Genomic DNA, 25,242 nt, shown 5'->3' with positions numbered 1-25,242 from the left:
CAATCAGACTGAATTTTCTGATGCCTGATCCTATACAGAGCTTTCTCTGATGAAGTGCTCTGATAACATTTCATCATGTCTGACCATCAAGACCCTGGGAGTTGCATTGCCTTTGTCTTCTGTCTTGAGAAGTATTTTGTTTCCATCACGAAGGCTGGTGCTTATTCTTTTGATATCTCATTTACTATTATCTCTGCTTGACAAGGCTATTGGGATATTGGTATTTTTGGCTTCCCAAAGATAGATTATTGTAATTGGTGTTTTTGGAACTTCTAGCCAATGCAGCCGATATATAACATTGCTTCTGGAGTCCTTACTGCTTCTAGACAAATTTATATTCTCCAGTTTGAATTATTTTCCTTGGCTACCATTTAATTTTTTTCTTTGTGTCACCATGAAATATAGTCAAGGCCTTTCATTTTTGGATGTTATTTTGTTTAAAATTTCCCAGGAATTTATTCGTTTGCTACAAAAAATTTAAAAGGGTGAAAATTGGTGAAAAAATTAACTTAATGGTTTTCTGGGTAAATATTGGGATTCATATTAGGGGACGAGAACAAAAGTAAAGCAGTAAATAGAGGAAAGGACGAGTATTGAAATTAAAACCAGTGTAAATGCTGTGGTTTATGTAATGAACTGTACATTAACAGTACATATACATGCACATGTATGTGTACTGTTAATCTTCCACCACATTGCTTTACTTTAGTAGGCAGCTTTTCATTTACACTTAGACTAATTTGTTATTAACATGAACACATCCATCTAATGTGACACATTGGATTTTTTAATCAGTGTTTGCATGTATTTCAGTGGTCCAGAGTTCAGGTGACAATCAATAAAACCCTGGGAATTGTTGGTAAAAATCAGTAAAAACTGAATGGGAAGGTCCTTAAATATAGTATATAGAGCTTGTATTTTCCCATACAATGTTTGAATGCTGAATGTACTAAATGTAACAAAGATTTTATTGGTGTGAGTTTGGGATTGGCTTATTACTCACAAAAGGGGAACCTGCAATCAAGATCTTTAGCTCATTGCAGATGTGTGCCAATAATAACTTTTTACCCCACCATACCATCAGCTATCCTTATGCTATCTGTGTTACATCCTATCAAGTACAAGACCAGGCTCCTATAGTACCATGAATCCAATTGGACAGACCTCTGAGGGAGAAGATACATGGCACTATTTTTAAAACACCTAAAAATAACCTTAAAATAGTTTCCCCATCTATAATATTGTGATATTCATTTCCCATATCTCTGGACTCTGCAGAACCAGAAGCACGTGCTGTGTCCCCCATTGGAATGTTAGGCTTTTCCCTTTACCATTGGTATAAAGCTCCCATGTCTAGCTTTGCAGATTCATATTGGACCCTAAAATATTCCCTGGCCTAGGACTGTATATTGACTGCCCTGGGTCTTTAGGCCACTGTCATTTTGAGGAGGAAATTCCTCGCTGGGAAGTTTGGGAATGAACAAGGAAACCTTTCTCTGGTGGCTTGATTTTAAAAAAGAAAAGGCAAAGCTCCTGGGAAGTTTGAAATGTTAAGATACAGGGGAGATAGCTTAATGGGAAGAGAAGAGTGCAGGTTCATTGGTCATCAGTAAGGATGTGGTTTTGTCATGGAGGTCATTTTGTGACTTTAACAGACCTCCATGACTTCTTTGGCTTCAGCCCCCACTGCACGAGCAGTGGTATTTTTAGTAAAAGTCAGGGACAAGTCATGGGCTTCCATGAATTTTTGTGTATTGCCCATGACCTGTCCCTGACTTTTATTAAAAATACTCAGGACAAAATCTTAACCTTAGTCATAGGTCCATGACACATTGTTGAGCTGTGGTAGATTCCATTAATCACATGAATATTATTATCATGTGGTTTTGTTTATTTTGTGTTGCATCACCTGTGAAATTTCATATAGATTTCAATGTACTGGGGATCACAAGCTACTTTTAATTTAGTATAGTAAGGACCAGTTTCACAGAATGCACTTTAAGAATCCAATTTTTTGGAGGGTTAAACATAATATAATAATATAGCCAGAGTATGACAGGAACAAGTGTTGTGCAATGTGTTTCCAGTACTGTTGTTAAGTCCACACGTGGCAGAAGACTGAAGAGTCCCAAAAGGAACCCATAAATTTGGATGAGTCGTGGTTGAAGTTGAAATCTATGATGGAGTTTAGGTCGTCTGTCCAGAGGATAAAAATATTATTGATGTCTCTCAGATACATCATTGTGTTTGTGGTGCACTTTTCAAGAAATTCTTCCTGAAGGTGGCCCATGGAGAGATTGGCATACTGGGGAGCCATCCCAGTATCCATCAGTTCCCATGGTTTGGACAAAGTGTTTGTTTGGCCTGCTAAACCCAGGGTTGTGAGTTCAATCCTTGAGGGGGCCACTTAGGGATCTGGGGCAAAAATCAGTACTTGGTCCTGCTGTTTTAGGCAGGGGGCTGGACTCGATGACCTTTCAAGGTCCCTTCCAGTTCTAGGAGATAGGTATATCTCCAATTATTATTATTATTGTTGGTAAATGTGAAGTTGTTGTGGGTAAGGATGAAATGGATGAGTTTGGCGATGTGTTTAGGATGATTTCAGAATATTGTATGATATATTGTAGATATCTGAGACAGGCGGTAATGCTGTCATGGGGACAGATGTTGGTGTATAGAGCAGTCACATCCATGGTGGCAAAGCTGGTGTTTGGGGGGAAGTTGTTAATGCTGCAGATTTCTGGAGGAAGGAATGTGATCTTGGAGGAAGCTGGCCCTTTGTTTGGTGCGTGGTTTGAGGTTGGTTTCTGCGTCTTGATATTCCTTCAGTAAGAGTGCCATTGCCAGATACGATGGGTCTGCCTGGGTTCCCGTGTTTGTGTATCTTGGAAAGCATGTAGGAGGTCTCTGGGGTGAGTTCATTGGATACATTGGTCCATTGCTACTAGAATACTGTGTCCAATTCTGGTGCCCACAATTTAAGAAGGATGTTGATAAATTGAAGAGGGCTCAGAAAAGAGCCACAAGAATTATTAAGATATTGGGAGACCTTTATAGTGATAGACTTCAAGGGCTCAGTCTGTTTAGCTTAACAAAGATGTGGTTAAGGGGATGACTTGATCAGTCTATAATACATTTGATAATAGAGGGATCTTCCGTCTAGCAGAAGAAGGTCTGGGGGTACGTCTACACTACGGGACTATTCCGAATTTGCATAAACCGGTTTTGTAAAACAGATTTTATAAAATCGAGTGCGCGCGGCCACACTAAACACATTAAATCGGTGGTGTGCGTCCATGGTCCGAGGCTAGCGTCGATTTCTGGAGCGTTGCACTGTGGGTAGCTATCCCGTAGCTATCCCATAGTTCCCGCAGCCTCCCCCGCCCCTTGGCATTTCCGGGTTGAGATCCCAGTGCCTGATGGGGCAAAAATCATTGTTGCGGGTGGTTCTGGGTACAGCCTCACCCCTCCCTCCCTGAGCAGCAGACAACCGTTTCGCGCCTTTTTTTGCTTGGTGAACTGTGCAGACGCCATAGCACAGCAAGCATGGACCCTGCTCAGCTCCATACCGCAATCGTGAATGTTTTAAACACCTCGCGCACTCTCGTGCAGTCTATGGTGAACCAGGACCTTCAAACCGAGGCGAGGAGGAGGCGGATACGGCAGCGCGGCGATGACAGTGATGAGGACGTAGACACAGAATTCTCTCAAACCGCGGGCCCCTGTGCTTTGGAGATCCTGATGGTAATGGGGCAGATTCTATCCATTGAACGCCGATTTTGGGCCCGGGAAACAAGCACTGACTGGTGGGACCGCATTGTGTTGCAGGTGTGGGACGATTCCCAGTGGCTGCGAAACTTTCGCATGCGTAAGGGCACTTTCATGGAACTTTGTGACTTGCTTGCCCCTGCCCTGACACGCCATAATACCAAGATGAGAGCAGCCCTCACAGTAGAGAAGCGAGTGGCGATAGCCCTGTGGAAGCTTGCAACACCAGACAGCTACCGGTCAGTCGGGAATCAATTTGGAGTTGGAAAATCTACTGTGGGGGCTGCTGTGATGCAAGTAGCCAAAGCAATCACTAAGCTGCTGCTACGAAAGGTTGTGACTCTGGGAAACGTGCAGGCCATAGTGGATGGCTTTGCTGCAATGGGATTCCCTAACTGTGGGGGGGCGATAGATGGAACCCATATCCCTATCTTGGCACCGCAGCGCCAGGGCTCCCAGTACGTAAACCGCAAGGGGTACTTTTCAATGGTGCTGCAAGCACTGGTAGATCACAAGGGACGTTTCACAAACATCCACGTGGGATGGCCAGGGAGGGTTCATGACGCTCGCGTCTTCAGAAGCACTACTCTGTTTAAACGGCTGCAGCAAGGGAATTACTTCCCAGACCAGAAAATAACAGTTGGGGATGTTGAAATGCCTGTCGTTATCCTGGGGGACCCAGCCTACCCCTTGATGCCATGGCTCATGAAGCCATACACAGGCAGCCTGGACAGTGGTCAGGATCTGTTCAATTACAGGCTGAGCAAGTGCAGAATGGTGGTGGAATGTGCATTTGGCTGTTTAAAGGCGCGCTGGCGGACATTACTGACTCGCTCAGACCTCAGCCAAACCAATGTCCCCTATGTTATTACTGCTTGCTGTATTCTCCACAATCTCTGTGAGAGTAAGGGGGAGACCTTTATGGCGGGGTGGGAGGCTGAGGCAAATCACCTGGCCGCTGATTACGCGCAGCCAGACACCAGGGAGATTAGAAGAGCACACCAGGAAGCGGTGCGCATCAGAGAAGCTTTGAAAACGAGCTTAATCAATGGCCAGGGTACAGTGTGACTGCTGTGTTTGTTGATGAACACCCAACCCCCTTGATTGACTCAGTCCCTGTAAACAACTCCCCCACCCCCTTCGAGTACAGCTTACTTATGCAAATAAAGTCACTCTCATTTAAAAAGCATGAATTCTTTATTGATTCATTATAAAAAGAGGGAGAGAAGTAAGGGTGTGGTTTGGGAGGAGGATAGGAGGGATGGAGAAGGCCATTAAAAAAAAAATTCACAGTAACGACATCCTTCTGGTTGGGCTGTCCACGGGGGTGGAGTGGGCGGGTGCACGGAGCCTCCCCCCACGCGTTCTTACACGTCTGGGTGAGGAGGATGTGGAACATGGTGAGGGTTGAGGGTGGTTATACAGGGGCTGCAGCGGCACTCTTTGATCCTGCTGCCGTTCCTGAAGCTCCACCAGACGCCGGAGCATGTCAGTTTGATCACACAGCAGCCCCAGAGTTGCATCCCGCCACCGCTGATCTTCCTGCCGCCACCGCTGATTTTCCTGCCGGTCTTCCTGCCGCCACCTCTCATCTCGGTTGTCCCTCCTGTCCTCACGTTCATCCCTCCTGTCCTCATGTTCACTGGCCTCTTTCCTGTAATTTGAAACCACGTCCTTCCACTCATTCAGATGAGCTCTTTCATTGCGTGTAACTTCCATAATATCCGAGAACATCTCATCTCGCGTCTTCTTTTTCCTCCGCCTTATCTGTGCTAGCCTTTGGGATGGAGGAGGGATGGTTGAAAAATTTGCAGCTGCATGAGGGAGATAAATATTTAGAAAGATACATTTTACAGAACAATGGTTATACTCTTTCACAGTGAACAGCAGTATTCACCTAGCACATGTGATTTCCCTACAAGGTCGCATTTTTCATCTTAATAGTGAGTGCCTGCAGCTCTGGAGTTACAGATCTCACAGACACAGGTCCAGGCATCAGAATTCAGCTTGCATGCGGCCATGGTAAGCCACTGTCTTTCGGCTTCTGTAGTGATTTCCCCCCCCCCCCCAACGCATGGCTAATACCACGCTAGCTCCCTGCTAATCAACAACCTTCCCACCCACCCACCCCCACCCACTGCGTGTCTGGTACCTTGGGGAAGATCGCCGGTGACCAAACACAGAAAAGATCATCGGCATTTCACTCCTCCCCTCCCCCCGCTTCGCTACGTGCAGGAAAGTTTTTTTTTAAGCTGATGCAGTCCACGAACCCAGTAGAAAAATGGCCACCCCCCTTACTTAAATTCCTGATTTTTAACCAGGTTATCCTGAACGATATCACTTTGCTGAGGATAACAGAACAAGATAAAGAACGGATGCTTCTTGAATGCCAGCAGTCACCGGGACCATACGCTGCTATGCTTTGCCACGCAATGATACCTGATTACTTGCTACATGCATGGCGTGGTAAAGTGTCCTACCACGGTGGGCGGAACAAGGCTGCCTTGCCCAGAAACCTTCTGCAAAGGCTTCTGGAGTACCTACAGGAGCGCTTCATCGAGATGTCCCTGGAGGATTTCCTCTCAATCCCCGGACATGTTAACAAACTTTTCTAAGTAACTGTACTGTCTGCGAATGCATCCCAAGTCCTCAGGGCAAATCAATCATTAAAAAAGGCTTGCTTAAAAAACACTGTTTGCTATTTGCAAAGGTACACTCACCAGAGCTCCCTTCCATGGCGTCATTGTCTGGGATAGTGGCTTGTGAGGGCTGGGAGGACGGTAATTCCGTCAGGGTGATAAAAAGCTCCTGGCTGCTGGGGCTCACGGAGTGCTGTGTGCTCTCTGCTAGGTCTTCCTCCTCTTCTTCATCTTCATCTTCCCCGTCTGCATAATCCTCAGCCATGGCAGAGATTACAACCCCCACCTCGGAATCCACGATCAGGGGTGGGGTACTTGTGGTGCAGCCCCCTAAAATTGCATGCAGCTCAGCATAGAAGCGGCATGTTTTTCGACCTGCCCCGGACCTTCCGTTTGCTTCTTTGGTTTTCTGGTAGCCTTGTCTGAGCTCCTTAACTTTCACTCTGCACTGCACTGAGTCCCGGCTGTGGCCTTTATCCATCATAGCCTTAGAAATTCTTTCAAATACTTTTTCATTTCGTCTTTTGGAACGCAGTTCTGTTAGCACTGAATCCTCTCCCCAGATAGCGATCAGATCCAGTACCTCCCGTGCAGTCCATGCTGGGGCTCTTTTACGATTCTCAGGAGACTGCATTGTTAACTGTGCTGATGAGCTGTGCGTGGTCACCTGTGCTGATGAGATCTACACACTGGGGAAGCAGGAAATGAATTTCAAAAGTTCACGGGGCTTTTCCTGTCTACCTGGCCAGTGCATCTGAGTTCAGAATGCTGTCCAGAGCGGTCACTGGTGCACTGTGGGATAGCTCCCGGAGGCCAATGCCGTCGATCAGCGTCCACACTAACCCTAATCCGATATTTTAATACCGATACTAGCGTTACTCCTCTCGTTAGGGAGGAGTACAGAAACCGGTTTAAAGAGCCATTAAAATCGATATATGGTGCCTCCTAGTGTGGACGGTTGTGGCGTTAAATCGGTTTTACGCTCCTAAAACCGGTTTAAACGCCTAGTGTAGACCAGGCCTAACATGCTCCAGTGACTGGAAGTTGAAGCTACATAAATGCAGACTGGAAATAAGGCACAATTTTTTTAACAGTGAGGGTAGTTAACCATTGGAATATCTCATCAAAGGTTGTGGTGGAAATTATGCTCTAGTTCAAACAGGAATTAATTTAGGAAAGTTGTGTGGCCTGTGTTATGCAGGAGGTAAGTCTAGGTCAGTGGTTCTCAACAGGGGGTCCGTAAACCCTTTCATGGGGGCCCCGGGGCCAAAACCCAGAGCCCGAGCCGCTGCACCTCCTACAGGGGTGAAGCCAGGAGCTTCAGGTTGAAGCCCCGATTCCTAGTGCTCCCCGCAAGGTTGAAGGTGGGAGCAGCACGGGGCAGAAGCCCTGAGCCTATGGGCAGAGTTGGGGGGGACACGTGGGTGTTACACCCCCCCGAAACTACAGTGCAAGAGCAGGGCAGTCCCAGGGCAGCTCCACACACGCCCCCTCCCACCCCCTGGCCAAGTAAGAGGCGGGAAGCCGGAGCTGGGCAATGTGGGACAGCTGCTCCTCTGGCTGGTACCACAGAGCAGGTAGCTGCAGCATTCCCTCATCTGCTGCTGCTGCAGGGGAGTGAAGCTCCCAGCCCCCTTTGCTCATGCAGCCAGTAAGAGTTGCCTGGGCGGAGGGACCTGGCTTCATGGCTGGCAGAGCCCTCAGGGAACAGGAACCGCAGGGGAGCCCGCCTGGCACAGAGCCCTTACCTACCCCTCTCCCTGCACCCTGAGCTGTTTTCAAACTTTTTGAGCTGAGTGCGTCCCCCCTCCCCCCGCCTTTGAGTTATAATTTTTGGTTGCCATGTCTTCTCCTTCCCCCATCCCTCCCACCCAAACAGGCTGGGTGGCCTGCTAAGGTGAGTCAGGGGGTGGAGGTGGCGCTCCCTCCCCGGACCCTGCTGGGTGGAGCTGGCTCAACCCCTTCTGGCCCCTGCCCACCCAAAATAGAAGTTAAAATACACCTATGCCTGAGCCCCTCCTCCCCCCTGTCCCAGAGCCCCGAGTCCCCCTCTCTACCGCTAGGCCGTGGAGTTTTTATAGCACGTTGTTGGGGGCCTCAGAAAGAAAAAGGTTGAGAACCCCTGGTCTAGATGATCTCAGTGGTCTCTTCTGGCCTTATATAATATGACTGTAATTCCTGTGAAAACCTTTGTGGCATCACAAAGGTCTGCTCAAAGATCAAGAGGCAAAAAGCCCTGTCTTAGAACTGGGAAATGGAGGGGTAACCAGACAAATCTACAAGAGGAAAGACTTTCAGGGACTGGGTAAAAGCAACAACAACAAAGTAAATATTTAACAAGGGATTAAAGGAAATTGGGTTTTTTAAATATCTGGGAAAAGGTACGAGAGAAAGAGAAGGCCCATTAAGAAACAGGGGAGTTGAGGACTTCAGAATCACTGAGATGCTGAACTCCGTTAATGAAGAAAGGTCCTGAAGGAGACAGGGAAGCATTTTGGCCTGTTAAGTAATGATGTTAACCTTGTGAAAATAGCTAATAACTTCAAGAACTGCGGGGGAGGCAGTGGGGAAGAGATTGGATAAAGAAGCACTTGAAAAAAGTAAGCATGTAGTCAGCAGGTCTGGCTGATGCAGGGTATTAAAGGAATTAGCGACTCAGGTAATTGAACTATTGACCGTTAAGTCTCTAGAGAGCTGGGGTCATTGCAGAAGTCTGGTACCACTGTCACTTTTCTCCAGTCTTACAGTAAGTTTAGCCTAAATCTCTTGTAAAATAAACGTGCCAGTATTAGAAAAAACAATCTGTTAATGCTGTTGCAGTGGTTCCTGACCTTCTCCTACCCGGACACCTCCCAATCTATTGGGTGGGGGAATCTTAAACAATAATCAGCATGGGTTTATAATGAACCAGTCACACCAGACAGACTTCTATATAGGTTTTTATATTGCACTCATCCTTGTAATATCGGACTGCCTTCCAGTAGCATGTTAAGCAACATGACTATACATTTGTCATATGTTGTTTGTTCGTTCATCCTTTCCCCAGAGTGAGAAGTGTGTGCAGTGGAGTGTCTTGTTTTCATAGGGTTTGTTCTATTTATTAAATAAATACACCTATGGCTTTATGTTTATATAAGAAAAGGCAAGATCAAAGAAATATGTCCTGCACTTGGAGCGCAGAGCAGCGAATTTTGTGCTGGTCCTTTGTTTCTGGGGGAGTTTAGTCCATAGTCTTGGGCCACCCCCTGGAGAAGGTTCTGTTTCCTGCACTGACGAGCATTACTCTTTGTTGAGAGTTCCATTGTGCCAGAGGAGCGAAGCTGTCAGCCACCGTCTTCATCCCGAAGCTTTAAATGGTCTTTTAGGTGCCCTGACCCAGGCCATGGAGTGCTTTGAAGGTAAGGACAAAGACCATGGACTTGACTATGTCTATGTAAAATGGCATAATTTGTGAATGGAAATAGTTGCTGTGATAGATCCTGGTTTTAGGAAAGTATCTGGTACAAAGCCTCATGGGTTTTTATTCAAGTTGCAATGGATAAGAATGCTCACGTGGGTTTGAAATTGGCTGAAGGGCCACAGGCAAAGGGAAGTGATCAGCAGCAATGTGTCAAGTCACAGGGGAGATGTTTCGTGTGGTGTGCACAGCCACAAGGAGCACTGTTTGGTTTAGCCTTACTTAAAAGCTTCAGTAATGATTGGGGAGGGGGTAAAAAGCAATGGGATGAAATCAGTGGAGGATACTAAATTGGGAGCAGCTGCAAACACCACCGAAGACCAAGAAATACTCCAAAGGTGGTACCCAGGAAGGCTAGAAGTATGAATAGGAAATAAAAAAGATACTAACTTGGAAAAATGCATGTTGAAGCAGTGACCTAGAGCCCTGCAGCCTGTCTCCAGAGGCGATCCTGGCAATTATAGGCTAGTAAGCCTAACTTTAGTACCAGGCAAATTGGTTGAAACTACAGTAAAGAATAGAATGATCAGATGCATAGATTAACATGATTTGTTGGGGAAGAATCAACACAACTTTTGTAAAGGGAAATCATGCCTCGCCAATCCATTAGAATTCTTTGAGGGGATTAAAAAACACATGGACAAGGGTGATCCAGTGGATATAGTGTACTTGGACTTTCAGCAAGCCTTTGACAAGGTCCCACACCAAAGGCTCTTAAGTAAAGTAGGCAGTTCTGGGATAAGAGGGAAGGTCCTCTCATGGATCAGTAACTGGTTAAAAGATAAAAAAACAAAAGGAGGAATAAGTGGTCAGTTTTTGGAACGGAGAGAGGTAAATAGTAGTGTCCCCCAAGGATCAGTGCTGTTCAACATATTCATCAGTGATCTGGAAAAAGGAGTAAACAGTGAGATGGCAAAGTTTGCAGATGGTACAAAGCTACTCAAGATAGTTAAGTCCAAAGCAGACCACAAAGAGCTACATGGGATCTCACAAAACTGGGTGATGGGGAAACAAAATGGTAGATGAAATTCAATGTTGATAAATGCAAAGTAATGTACATTGGAAAACATAATCCCAACTGTACATACAAAATGATGGGGACTAAATTAGCTGTTACCATTCAAGAAAGAGATCTTGGAGTGACTGTGGATAATTCTCTGAAAACAGCTGCTCAGTTTTCAGCAGCAGTCAAAAAAAAACTAATGATGTTAGGAATCATTAGAAAAAGGATAAGACAGAAAATAGCATAATGTCACGATATAAATCCATGGTACACCCACACTTTGAATACGGCATACGGTTGTGGTTGCCCCATCTCAAAAAAGATGTATTAGAATTGGCAAAAGCACAGAAAAGGATAACAAAAATGATTGTGGGTATGGAACAGCTTCCATGTGAGGAGAGATTAAAAGATGGATTGTTCAGTTTAGAACTGAGATGATTGGGTGGGGGGTGGAGATATGATAGAAATCTATAAAATCATGACTGGTGTGGAGAAAGTGAATAAGGAAGTGTTGTTTACTCCTTCAAATAACACAAGAACCAGTTGTCACTCAATGAAATGAATAGGCAGGAGGTTTAAAACAAACATAAGGAAGTACTACTTCACACAACACAGTGAACCTGTGGAACTCGTTGCCAGGGGATGTTGTGAAGACCAAAAGTGTAACTGGGTTAAAAAAAAGAATTTGATAAATTCATGGAGGACAGCTCCATCAATGGCTCTTAGCCAAGATGATCAGGGATGCAGCCTCATGCTCTAGCAAAAGCTGGGACTAGATGGGATGGATCACTTGATAAATTGCCCTGTTCATTCCCTCAGAAGCACCTGGCATTGGCCACTGTAGGAAAACAGGACACTGGACTAGATGGACCATTGGCCTGGCCCAGTGTGGCTGCTCTTATGTTCTTATGACTCTAACCTGATGGGACCAGACTACAGGTGTCAGGTGTGGGTTGGGTTGGGTGGGAAAACAACTGGGCCTTCTCGGGTCAGACCAGTTGTCAAGGCTGAATCCCCACTCACTCCGAGTGCAGAAGGTGGGTGCCCGGAAGGAATCTAAAAATTAATACTTGCCACTCCAGGCTTGTATTAAACACCCAAGGTTACAGCTTTTCTCTGACCTTGGCTTGGTAAAGGCTGCCTCTACCCAAATGCAAAAAAACAAACAAACAACCCTTGGACCCAGGAAGGAGCACTTGGGAATTCCTCCCTGTGGGGTACCCTCAAGCCCTTTCACCCCCGCCCCCCGGGAAGAGCTGAGAAAGAAAACAAAGGAAATTAGCTGTTGCCACCAGCTAATCAAACAGCTTATGCACAAACCTCTTAGGACACCAAAAATCCAACCCTGTTCTTAAAAAAGGAAAATTTTATTAAAAACAAAAAGGGAGAAAATACATCTGGAATTTAGGATTTTGCTAGATTTTAAAAAAGCAGTTCCAAAAATTAAGCACCCAAAATAGCTTTCTTGGGGGTTAGCTTAAAGGTTAAAAGCAAACAAAAGCATCTGGGGTTAGCACAGAGGAGTCCACAAGCCTTAAAAAATAAACAGAAATAAACCTAATCACGTCTTCCTAAACATTTCTAATTTACTTACATATATGGGTTGTTAAAAGTAGTTCTAGATATGATCTGACGGTTTTTTATATCTGGTTCAAATTTTACACAGCATTCCTGCTTTTAGCATTGCTGCTCCATATCTCCTTCTCTGGAGAGCAACAGACAAAGGGAAAGTTTCTTTCCCAATTTTAAAAAGTTCTACCTTCCCATTGGCTCCCATTGGCACTTTATTTATCACACCAGCTCCCCTCCTCCGGCCTGTGGGGTTGGTGCAGCAGCAGCAACTGTGCGCCCTGTTCCTGCTGACAGCTGCCACCCCGGTGTGCTATCTGCACTGCGGAGAGAGTATGCCAAGGAGTCGCAGCTCCTCACGCTGCATGGCAGAGGACAGTGGATGGCAGGGACAGGACATGCAGCTGCTGCTATGCCAATCCCATGGGCAGGACTGAACAGACCTCTATGTTGGCCATCACAACCTGTGCATGTTTCCCAGGCCAGGAGCTTGTGGGGAGGCCATGGCTTCTCACATGCCTGTCGCCACTGGGGGCTCTCCCTTGCAGGAAGGACCCTCATTGGACAATTCCAGACACCTGTAAGGACTAGGATTGGGGTGGGGAAGGATCTGGATGGCTTTGGCCCATCCCTTTGGAGCAGAGCCCTGTGCCTTTTCTGGTGTGCTCTGAGTAGGTGAATTGGCTCCTGGGGTCTCATCCTGGTACCTTTCTGAAGGCATGTCTACACTATAAAATTAGGTCGATTTTATAGAAGTTGATCTTTAGCAACCGATTTTATACTGTCGATCGTGCATGTCCCCACTAAGTGCATTAGGTCAGCGGAGTGCGTCCTCAATACCATGGCTAGCATCGATCATGGAGTGGTACATTGTGGGTAGCTATCCCACAGTCCCCGCTGCCCATTGGAATTCTGGGTTAAGCTCCAAATGCCTGATGGGGCAAAAACATTGTCGCAGGTGGATTTGGGTACATGTTGTTGGTCCCCCCTCCCTCCCTCCCTCCTTGAAAGCAACGGCAAACAATCATTTTGTGCCTTTTTTCCTGGGTTATCTGTGCAGACGCCATAGCACAGCAAACATTGAACCTGCTCAGCTGCACACTGCTTTTGTGAGCATTGCAAACACCTCGTGCATTATCCTGCAGTATGTGCAGAGCCTAGCTAGGAGTGAGGAGGACCTGGACACAGATGTTCCTGAAAGCACGGGATGTGGCAATTGGGATATCATGGCACCATTGGGGCATGTTGATACAGTGGAATGCTGATTTTGGACCTGGCAAACAAGCACAGATGTGGGACCGCATAGTGTTGCAGGTATGGGATGATTCCCAGTGGCTGCGAAACTTTCACATGCATAAGGCCACTTTCATGGAACTTTGTGAGTTGCTTTCCCCCACCCTGAAGTGCAGGAATACCAAGATGAGACCTGTCCTGACAGTTGAGAAACGAGTGGCGATAGCCCTGTGGAAGCTTGCAACGCCTCACTGCTACTGGTCAGTTGGGAATCAATTTGGAGTGGGCAAATCTACTGTGGGGGCCACTGTGATCCAAGTAGCCAGGGCAATCAATACCCTTCTGCTAAGAAGGGTAGTGACTCTGGGAAATGTGCAGGGCATAGTGGATGGTTTTGCTGTAATAGGGTTCCCTAACTGTGGTGGGGCGATAGAACATACATCCCTATCTTGGCACCGGACCACCTCACCAAAGAGTACATAAACCGCAAGAGGTACTTCTTAATGGTGTTGCAAGCACTGGTGGATCACAAGGAACGTTTCACTGACATCAACGTGGGATGGCTGGGAAAGGTGCATGACGCTCGCATCTTTCAGAACTCTGGGCTGGTCGGAAAGCTGCAAGAAGGGACTTTCTTCCCAGACCAGAAAATTACCATTGGGGATGTTGAAATGCCAATAGTTATCCTTGGGGACCCAGCCTACCCCTTGCTCCCATGGCTCATGAAGCTGTACACAGGCAGCCTGGACAGCAGTAAGGAGCAGTTCAACTATAGGCTGAGCAAGTGCAGAATGGTGGTAGAATGTGCTTTTGGACGTTTAAAAGCGTGCTGGCGCAGTTTACTGACTTGGATAGACCTCAGCAAAGCCAATATTCCCATTGTTATTGCTGCTTGCTGTGTGCTCCATAATATCTGTGAGAGTAAGGGGGAGACGTTTATGGCGGGGTGGGAGGTTGAGGCAGATCACCTGGTGGCCAATTTTGAACAGTGAGACACCAGGGCAACTAGAAGAGCTCACCGAGGCACGCTGTGCATCAGAGAGGCTTTGAAAAAGTTTCATGGCTGACCTGGCTACAGTGTGACAGTTGTGTGTGTTCGTCCTTGATGCAAAGCCACCTCCCTTGGTGAATGTACTTTCCTGTAAGCCAATCCCCCTCTCCCCTTTGACCACAGCTGGCGCAGGAAATAAAGTCCCTATTATTCTGAATCCATTTTTTATTTATTAAAAAAAACTTGGGATTACTGACAACACTGACTGGTAAAAGGAAGCCAAGGTGTACAACGGCTTTGATAATGGGGTGGGGTGGGGGAGGAGGGAAGGACAAGGCCACATTGCTTATTGTAGCCACACTACAAATCAAAGCTGTTTGAATGACAGCCCTTCTGTTGCTTGGGCCATTCTTTGGAGTTGAGTGGCAGGGTGCCCAGAGCCTCCCCGACCCTCATGTTCTTGGACATATGGGTGAGGAGGATATGGAACTTGGTGAGGAGGGCAGGTGGTTACACAATGGCTGCAGCGGTGATCTGTAGTCTAGTTGCTTTTCCTGCAGCTCCACCAGATGCCTCATCATGTCTGTTTGCTTCCTCATTAGCCTCAGCATCTCTTTCTGCGTGTTCCAATCAAGCTCACTGTATGCTTTCCTGGCCTATGCCACCGAGTGCCTCCATACATTCAGCTGTGCCCTATCAGTGTGGGAGGACTGCATGAGCTCTGAAAACATGTTATTGCGAGTGCATTTTTTTCATCTTCTGATCTGCGATAACTTCAGGGACGGAGTTGATGCGGGGAGCATAGAAGCCTTTGCAGCTGCAGGGGGGGGGGGGAGAAGGGAGAGTAGACTTTAAAAAAGATACATTTCTGAGAAGAAAAGGGAGACTCTTTCACAGTGAATCAAGCAATTCACAGCAGACAGCACATATTTTAGGTACAAGGTCGCATTTTGCCTTTTATATTGAGCACCTGCCGGTAGGGTGACACATCACATGTGGCTGGGCAACAGAATTCGGTTTGCAGGCAGCCATGGTAAGCCAAAGGGTACGTGAGGTTGGCGTCTTCTGCATTCATAATGTGGGAATGGTTTCAAACTGCAGCGCCCTCCTTTCCCATAGGAACCAATGCCAGTTGTGTTTGCCGTTTAAAAGGAGGGGCTGCGGTTTTGGGGTCTTTAACACCCCCCTCCCCCCCACCGGCGTGGCTATTCTCCAGGATGATCCCTTTTAGCCAGGCGCAAACAGCCCACCATGCCTGGGGTGTAATGTGTCGGGGATCACCAAACAGGATTACTGTTCCCTTACAAAACTTCCTCTATTTCAACCAGGTGACCATGAATGATATCACTCTCCTGAGGCTTACACAGAAAGATAAAGGCTGAATGTTGCATGAATGCAACCAAAACCCAGGACCATTCGCTATCATGCTTTGTGCTGCAATGATTCCAGACCACTGCTACTGGCTGGGCATGGCAGTGTCCTACCGGGAAGGACGAAATAAGGCAGCCCTCCCCAGAAACCTTCTGCAAAGGGTTTCAGAGTACCGCCAGGAGAGCTTCATGGAGATGTCCCTGGAGATTCCCACTCCATCCCCAGACACATTAACAGATTTTTCCATTAGCTGTACAGGCCGCGAATGCATCCCAATTGTTCAGGGCAAATCAGACATTAAACACAATTGCTTTTAACCCCTGTAGTGTCGTTACAAATGTGCACTCACCAGAGGTGCCTTCTCTGCTTTCAGGGTCCGGGAACAATAGGCTCTGGGAGGCTCCAGGGTGAAGAAAAGGTCCTGGCTGCCGGGGAGAATGGATTCTCCGCTTGCCTGCTGCGCATTCTCTTCCTCCTCCACAAAATCCTCATCTGTGTTGCATGAGGCTGCCACCTTGCCAGGTGTCCACAAAGAGTGTTGGGGTACTGGTAGGGTCCCCCCAGAATGGCATGCTGCTGATCATAGAAGCAGCATGTCTGGGGCTCTGACACGGAGCAACTGTTTGCTTCCTTTGTCTTTTGGTAGGCTTGCCTGAGCTCCTTAATTTTCATGCAGCACTGCTGTGCATCCCTGGTGTAGCCGCTCTCCACCATGCCCTGTGAGATTTTGGCATATATATCAGCATTTCTTTTGCTGGATCGGAGTTCTGCCTGCACAGATTCTTCTCCCCATACAGAAATCAGATCCAGTGTCTCCCGTTCACTCCATGCTTGAGCTCGTTTGCGATTCTGGGACTGCATGATCATCTGTTCTGCTGAGCTTGTCACGCTGCCCAAACAGGAAATTAAATTCAAAAATTCCCAATGCTTTTCCTGTGTACCTATCCAGAGCGGTCACATTGGAGCACTCAGGGATAGCTCCCGGAGGCCAATACCATTGAATTGCACAGTGCTGCGTCTACACTACTCCAGATTCGACCCAGGAAGGTCAACTTTAGCACTTCTCCCCTCATCGGGGAGGAGTACAGCAGTCGATTTTAAGAGCCCTTTAGTTCGGTGGAACAGGGTTGGTTGTGTAGTCTCATTCATTATAAAATCGACCTAGCGCGGCTAAATTCGCACAAGAGGGCAGCACCTTCTTTACATGGCTTGCAGTAGATTGAGTCAGTTGACTTGAGAGTTCATTGCTTTGGCCAGCATGGGACCAGTTGATGCCATGGCTTTCTGATTGGCAACATCAGAATCTTCCCCCTTCTCCCCCTGATGTCCTTACGATTCACCTGGGCATGGTGAAGGGGGTAGAGCTCAGTTAAGAGGGACTGGGTGATGCTAGGACACCTCTTCCCCTCTACTCTCATTGTGTGGTCTGTGCTGCTGCCACGCAAAGGGCCCAGAATCATCAGTTTGGTGACAAAGCTCAAAGATATCTTGGCTGAGTGATGCAGTCCATCCTTTACACAGCAGGAGGTGAGGTGCTGAGTCATGGAAGCACTAGGAGGGTGGTGAAGCACTGCAATGGGTTACTTAAGGAGGTGGTGGAATCTCCTTCCTTAGAGGTTTTTAAGGTCAGGCTTGGCAAAGCCCTGGCTGGGATGATTTAGTTGGGGATTGGTCCTGCTTTGAGCAGGGGGTTGGACTAGATGACCTCCTGAGGTCCCTTCCCACCCTGATATTCTATGATTCTGTGATCCTGTCACTGTCTGACCTCATGGCATATGGCTTTCAGACATGAGATCTGGTATGGTGACTGCAGATGCTGCTGCATAGATTGGTAAACAGCCGCCTGGTGGGTGGGTGGAGTGTGCCAGCTAAGGGCAAGGCTAGTGGTGGCTGGTGGAAGGTCTTAGGAGCTGGCATATTGACTTTCCCTCTTTTAATGGTGACTAGTAGTGGATAGTGTATGGAGTGAAGGATTTGAGGGTAACACCCAAGCCCTCTCCCTGCAAAGCAGGCTTCAGTGTCTGATCAGCAGGTGATGTGAGTGGGGGTGCTGCTTTGTAGGGATTCCTGAGCACTGTTACAAGGCTTTGCCAAACTCCACAGGTACAGAACCCTATTGATTGCCACCCCTGTCCTTCGCAATATCTCGGATGCCATTAACCTAGGTGTTGGGGAATCTGTCGGCCTGCTGCTCTAGAGACCCGCCTTGATGTGCACTGACGGGGCCACTGCTTCCTTCAGGAGGTTGTGCACCCCATCTCCTTGCACTGCCTGCTGCTACGCCCACTCTGTCCTCAGGCACAGGACATCTTCCAGGTGGTGCAGCCCCATGGCCCGTCTCTGACTGTGTTACAGGCCCCAGAGAAAGTGTTCTGCCTGCTCTACGGACTGTCAGGCCTGAAGGAGGCATCTGTGTTCGTATGAGCTTTGCCTCCTGTACCCCTCTCTTTCCCATATTTACTCTTACCTCTGCTTTAAAGCCTCAGGTACGTGCTTAGTCTTGTGCACGTGTTCAGCGCCACATGTGACCCCTGAAGAGGTTCTCTGGCTTGGGGGTCTCAGTGCCATGTGCTGGGTGCACAAGGAAGGTGTCAGCAAGAGCTACAGATGTCAGCTTGGCCAAGCTCGCCTAGTCTGTATGGTGGCGGTGGTGGTGCTGCTGAAGCAGCTCCAGCGGACAGCCGGGGATGAGCCCAGTGGGAGGAGAACAGCAGTTGGCTCACAAGGGGCAGGCTGCAGGGAAAGTGAGAAGGGTGGGTGGCATGCCTAACCCCCAAATTGATGCCTGATGGGCAGGTCCATTTCTGTTTTATCCAGTTCTCTTCAGTGCGTCTCTTCTAGTGGCTGCAGGAGGATCAGTCGTCCCATAAACCCCTTTCTCTATGGCTTCCCTTTTCTCTGGGGCAACCAATGTGTACGAGGTTTGAGCATTAACGTTGCAAAATAATTCCAGGAACGTGGTTTGATGAGTTTATGTGCTAGGGATCCCTCCAAACAGTAATTAGCAGCCTGGGTCAGGTGGCGTGGAGAGTCTGCCGGTTCAGTTGATGTTCCACAATGAACGGCTGTTCCCAGCTCCCACTGCCCTGCCTGCACCCACTGAGGGGTGGCCCAATGGTTAGGGTGCTAGTGTGGCATGTGGGAGACCTGGGTTCAATTCCTGCTCTGCCACAGATGTTATGCAGACAAAACTACACAGGATTGTTTCAGGGGGCAAGGCAAAGATGCCACATTTATTATGATAACACAATTTGATTTATGACCAATAACTAATACACACACACACACACACACACACACACATTGATATAACATCAATCAGATGTTCTGCAGCTGCTGTATAGTTACCAGTCCTGAACATAGCTTGAGTCCGTGGCTTGATTTCATAGCTTGTGGCTAACTGGCCAGGAAAGCCAGGCACAAGGAAGGGCTGGATCTGCCCTCCCATGTTGGCAGCAGAACGTTACCCAACATCTTCGAACTCACTCATCTTTTTTTTTTTTTTTTAATAGGCTTTTAGTTTGAATCTAGAGTCTATGTGTCAAGCTGTCTCTGGGTTCGGTGTAATTGATCACCTGTCAATTGCAGACATGACTTTCAGCCTCGGACCTAGCTTTGATCTTCCTTCTATTGTACCTTTGTCCTTTTCTTTTTAAGGTGGACTCTTCTTACTTTGTTAGGACTGTTGTCTGCATTTTCAACCGTTGGTGTTTGAACTTTATTTCATCAGGACAGACTGGCGCTGGAGGTTGATTCCATCATACATACATACCTCATTCACACATCTAAACTAAACTAATAAGATTACAGCCAGGTTTTGCAAAAATGAAGGTTGCTGCAGCAGGCTTTTACAAAATGGAGTGAGCATTTTAAAATGGAGTTTGAATTACAATATGGACAAGTGTAAGGAGTGGCAAAGAGTGAACAGAAGCTGCCATGTAGACAAGTATAATGAATGGCAAACAGTGAGCAGAAGTTACAATGTTGAAACAGTGCAAGTTTCAGTGATTTAAGCAGCAATTGGCTTGAAAGTGAAACTTACAAGGGCAGCTGGCTGAATGCTGTGGCTCTTAACAAGCATCTTAATGGTCAATTAGCCAGTTATTGGGGTAACTGGTTTTATGAATGAATGTTGTTTCATTCATAAAACTTCACTTATGAAGTTACATTAATAAAGTGTCAAGTATCAGAGGGGTAGCTGTGTTAGTCTGGATCTGTAAAAAGCGACAGAGTCCTGTGGCACCTTATACACTAACAGATGTATTGGAGCATAAGCTTTTGTGGGTGAATACCCACTTCATCAGACGCATGTGGTGGAAATTTCCAGAGGCAGATATAATAGAGTGAACAATTAAAAACAATTTTATTCATCAGTGCTACACAGACTCCGTTTGACCTTTGCCAAATCACTTAGTCTACGTCTACCCTAGGACTTTTGTTGGCAAAACTTTTGTGGGTCAGGGGTGTGAAAATAACACTACTCTGACTGACATAAGTTTCACTGACAAAAGTGCCAATGTGGATAATGCTGTGTGGGCAGGAGAGTGTCTCCTGCCAGCATAGAGCGGCTACACAGGAGACGTTACAGCAGCACAGCTGCAGCGATACAGCTGTGCTGCTGTAAGGTCCATAGTGTAGACGTGGCCTCAGTCTCTGGGTCTCAGCTCCTGTCTGTGCAGTGAAGATAGTAGGACCTCTCCGGAAGATGGAGTGCTCAGATATGATGGTAATGGGAGCCATGTTAGTACATTAGATACAGTAGAACCTCAGAGTTGCAAACACCTCAGGAATAGAGGCTGTTCATAACTCTGAACAAAACGGTAGGGATGTTCTTTCAAAAGTTTACAACTGAACATTGACTTAATACAGCTTTGAAACTTCATAATAATGAAGAAAAATGCTGCTTTTAACCATCTTAATATAAATTAAACAAGTACAGAAACAGTTTCCTTACCTTATCAAATTGTTTTTTTAAATTTCCCTTTTTTTAGTAGTTTACATTTAACACAGTACTGTACTGTATTTGCTTTTTTTTTTCTCTCCTCTTCTCTCATCTCTCCTGCTGCCTGATTGCATACTTCCGATTCCAAGTGATGTGTGGTGTTGACTGGTCGGTTCATAGCTCTGGTGTTTGTAACACTGAGGTGCTACTGTAGGCAGACTATCTCATTATTTATTATTATTATTATTATTATTATTATTACCTATTTGCATTATTGCTGTGTGTAGGTGCTCCAGTCACAGCCCAGAACCCCATTGTGCTAGGCAGAACAAAAATCCAGTCTGGAGTTCTAAACATCTTAAGAAACTGGACTCCAGCAGCTGACCCTAGTATTTAATGACCTTGAGCAAGAGCCATTTTTGGATTATCTGATTGCACTGGTGGACTCCACCCCACTGCAAATACATTCTGATTTTGTGTCTGCTGGGGTTGAAGCAAACGCCCCACAGACTTGTTAGAAACCAAAGTGAGCCTGGAGCTGAGGGGAGATATGTCATCCTGCAGTAGCCGGGTACTGCCAGAAAACAGTTTGGTCTGGTGAGGCGCCAGCTGCCTTCCAATGATATGAGAATCTCTTGTCTTGAATGAGGAAATGAAAAAGAAAAGCAAGCTGGGTTAATTTAATTCTGTAGCATGAGTGACAAATCCTGAGGTGCTTATTTTGCTTGGAGACCATCACTGTGTGTGAGAGGCCGAAGCAGGGGTGGCTCTATGTATTTTGCCGCCCCAAGCAGGGCAGTCAGGTGGCTTTCGGCAGCATGCCTGCGGGAGGTCTGCTGGTAACGCGGATTCGGCGGCATGCCTGCGGGAGGTCTGCTGGTCCTGCGCCTTTGGCGTACCTGCCACTGAATTGCCGCTGAAGCTGCGGGACTGGCGGACCTCTCGCAGGCAGGCCGCCAAAGGCAGCCTGACTGCCGCCCTTGCGGCGACCGGTAGGCCGCCCCCCCGCAGCTTACTGCCCCAGGCACACATTTGGTGTTCTGGTGCCTGGAGCCGCCGCTTGGCCGAAGGTTACTCTCTTTATTACTGTACCTGTGCTCTGTTTCTCTTATACCACAATGTCTCTTTCAGATGTGAATGCAGACCAGAACAGCAGGTGTGAGATCCAGAGAGCAGGAGTTTGAGTGCAGGTGTCAGCAATTTCAGAATCTGAACCTCAGAAATTGATAGCTAGCAGGTGGAGGTCTGGAGCTGAGCACTTGATTTAGCAAATTAAATTGGTTTCTGTTGTATGTTCATTCTGGAGTAATGATTTGGGCTGCAAGTGTTTTTGTCTTTCTCCAGCATGCTGGTGGGATCTGTTAGTTTCCATTGGTGTTTGCTGCTCTTGAGGTGCTCTTCGTACTGTCTGTAATGGGTTCTGATGTCACAGATGAAGCAGCTTTGTAGATAGGCGCAGTTAAGAGATCTCTCCTCCCTCCCCCAATCAAATAGAACTTACTAGCTCCAATCCCGGGTGCTAGGTTGAACCAGCATTGGTAGGAAGCTGTGTAGTTGTTTTGCATTGGTGATGGTTGTGTGTAGTTGCAGAACGGGGGTTTAACTGAGTGTGGATGTGTGCTGAGAGTATGGTTTGTTGTTCAGCTGCGAACTGGACAGGAAGTAGAAGTATTGTTGTGTCGCCGGGGTTCTGTAGCGCTAGCTGACAGTCTGCATCTGGAAAAAAAATCTTGAGTGCTCCTCATCTAAAACCAGAGCATGAAATGAAGAGAAAGCATAAGATTTTCTCCATGTGCCATTATGCGTTGGGTGCAGGTTGTCTGTTCTCCACCTGGGGTGATACAGACAGCCTGGCCCAATAAGTGTCTGTAGACGGGCCAGGACTCACCCCTGCGGCGCCTCCTGCTGGTGACTCCGGGAATTAGCTCGTTCCAGCGCTGGAGCGCCCTCTGCCGGCTGGTGATCCACCTGTCCTCAGGCCCCCCGTGTCCCTCCTTGGACCCGGTGCCCTTTTACATGGGGTGCTGCCCCCTGGCAGTAACCCCCTTTCTTTCTGAGTTCCCCTGGGGTGCTGCCCCCTAGCAGTAACCCCTTTTCTCTTAGGGTTTCCCCTCCTCAGGGAACCCCCACCCTCTACCCCCACCTTGCCTCAGTATTTGGCTACTGCCAGTCATTGTCTAGCCCCACGTCCTGGGGCAGACTGCAGTATCAGCCTACTCATCACTGGCAAGGTTGGGTTTGGACCTGCTGCTTTGGCCTACCCCTGGGCTGCCCTCTGCAACCCCCAGTACCTGTTAGCCCTCTGCTAGGCCGCAACCTGGGGCTTTTCAGGCTGGAGCTCCCCAGCTCCTCAGCCTTTCCCCAGCCCTGCTTCACTCAGGTATCCAGTCTCAAGCTCCCTGCAGCTAGGCCCTTCTCTCTCTGAAGGCAGAGAGAGACTGACTTTCCTTCTCGCTTCCCTGGCCTTTTTATAAGGCCTGTGGCTCAGTTTGGGGCATGGCCCCAGCTGCAGCCACTTCCTCAATCAGCCCAGCCTTGAGAGCAGCCGCTCTCAAGCCCTGCCAGGCCACTTTTAAACCCCTCACAGCAGGAGCAGGGTTTCACCCTGCTACAGTGTCAAAGGAGAAGGTGACTTATCCCCAGCTATTCTAGAGCCAAACTCTTTGTCAGGTGCCAAGTCTAATCTCTGGATTTCTTGTGAGCGCTGATGCCCTGGGTTTGTAAGCCTGGGCTCTGCGTGAGTGTGATGAATGCCACTGGGAGTGCTCACTGGGTTCAGAGGCAGGTCCAAGTGGATATCTGGGACTTTCACCTTCCACTTCATTTTATCCTTTAAAATCCATATACACAGCTGTATCGCAGCAGAGCTTGTTGTCCCGAAGGGCTCCAAGAGTCTGCCAAAACTGCTGTCTTCTCCCAAGGGGAAGCTCTAAAGGAATGCGCTAGAATTGGACCAGGGACATGATAGTCCCCATGTATTGTCCTGTTGTCCCATTTCCCCTTCCCCCCCCCCCCCCATCCTGGGTTGTGCTCTCAGCTCTTGTCTGGCCACTGCCTGAGCGCTCAAAGTCAGCCCCAAACCTGCATTCTCCACATGGTGGCATGCTGTGCCCTCTCCCAAGCCAACAGCCTCCCCCATGGGGTGGGACGTTTCCTTGGAGAAAAGTCAGGTTCTGAGGAAGGACGGAGAGGCCAACACAGGTACCAAATTCCTCTTGCCCTTGTTTGTGGTGTTTTTTCCCTTTTGTTCCTTCTCGAGTGTCCCTGCCAGCAAGGTGTCCTCTCCTGAGGCCCATCCAGCAGACAAGGATGTGGCTGGGTTGGAGCAGTTTGGCCAGCTGCCCCTTTCCCAACCCATTGACTTTGCAGTGAGTCGAAGCAATTCCCATGTATGCTTATCTTGGGATCATTGTATTCTGTCGGTTCCACTTTGAGGAGCTGTCAAAGCTTTCCTGGGCCAGCTGCCTTGGCACTAACCATGTCAACAGTGCAGCGGAAGTGCCGTGGCAGAGGCAAAGGCTGGTTCCCTCCTTTCATTTCCTTGGTGAAGCTCCAGCTCTGTAATTGAGCTGGTGATTTTGGGTTTTTTTGCCGTCCTACTTTGCTTACAAAACCCATTGGGTTGGTATCCTGGGGCTTGCTTAGCCTCTTTTCCACCATTGAATTTCCTAGTGTGTTTGGCATGTTAGTCATTGACTCCCTTGTCTCAACAGGGAACCCTTGTGATTGGTGGTAAAGAAGTGACCCTTGAGTACACGCCATGCCCGGAATTTTGGCGCTGCAAACGCGTAAGTACATGGCAATGGAGGATTTCGTTCGCTTATTTTTCCCTCGCCCCCTTGCTTTCCGAGGGTAGTGAGGTGGAGTTAGATACATGCTCAGTTGTGGAAGAACCCCTTGAGTGGTTCCAGCACTGAAGTTCCTGCCTTTCCTATGTTTTCTCCCTGTGTATTTTAGGTAGTGCAGGAAAATTCAGATTCTCCAACATATGCTTAAGTTACTGTGCACCTACTATAAATAGTAAGTGGCTGCCCAACAGTTTTTCAAGGCTTATTTTGTATTTGTACATTAAATAATATGAAAAACATTGTATTTAATATTACATAATATATGAATCCATAAGATAAAAAAGGTAATTTTACATGTAAAAGGTATTAATTAAATTATTCGGCAATTACTCTTTCACCTTACCATGTGAATTTGCTCTTTTTTATGTACCTGTAAGAAAAATTAGAGTTTTTACAAAATATCAAACAGTTTTCATCTTAT

At 47.4% G+C, this 25,242-nt stretch overlaps 1 protein-coding gene across 1 annotated transcript in view; it reads left to right on the top strand.

The window, feature by feature from the left end:
• RBM6 (RNA binding motif protein 6) overlaps positions 1 to 25,242 on the top strand; it is a 155,533-nt gene that overhangs the window by 96,126 nt on the left and 34,165 nt on the right. Inside the window, exon 7 of the mRNA XM_045023212.1 lies at positions 24,687 to 24,761. Within this exon, the coding sequence (XP_044879147.1) occupies positions 24,687 to 24,761 (75 nt within the window). The remainder of the gene's footprint in view (positions 1 to 24,686; positions 24,762 to 25,242) is intronic.

The sequence above is a fragment of the Mauremys mutica genome, chromosome 7 (genome assembly GCF_020497125.1).
Source record: "Mauremys mutica isolate MM-2020 ecotype Southern chromosome 7, ASM2049712v1, whole genome shotgun sequence".
Taxonomy (NCBI): domain Eukaryota; kingdom Metazoa; phylum Chordata; order Testudines; family Geoemydidae; genus Mauremys; species Mauremys mutica.
This window is presented reverse-complemented; position numbering and strand designations above follow the sequence as displayed.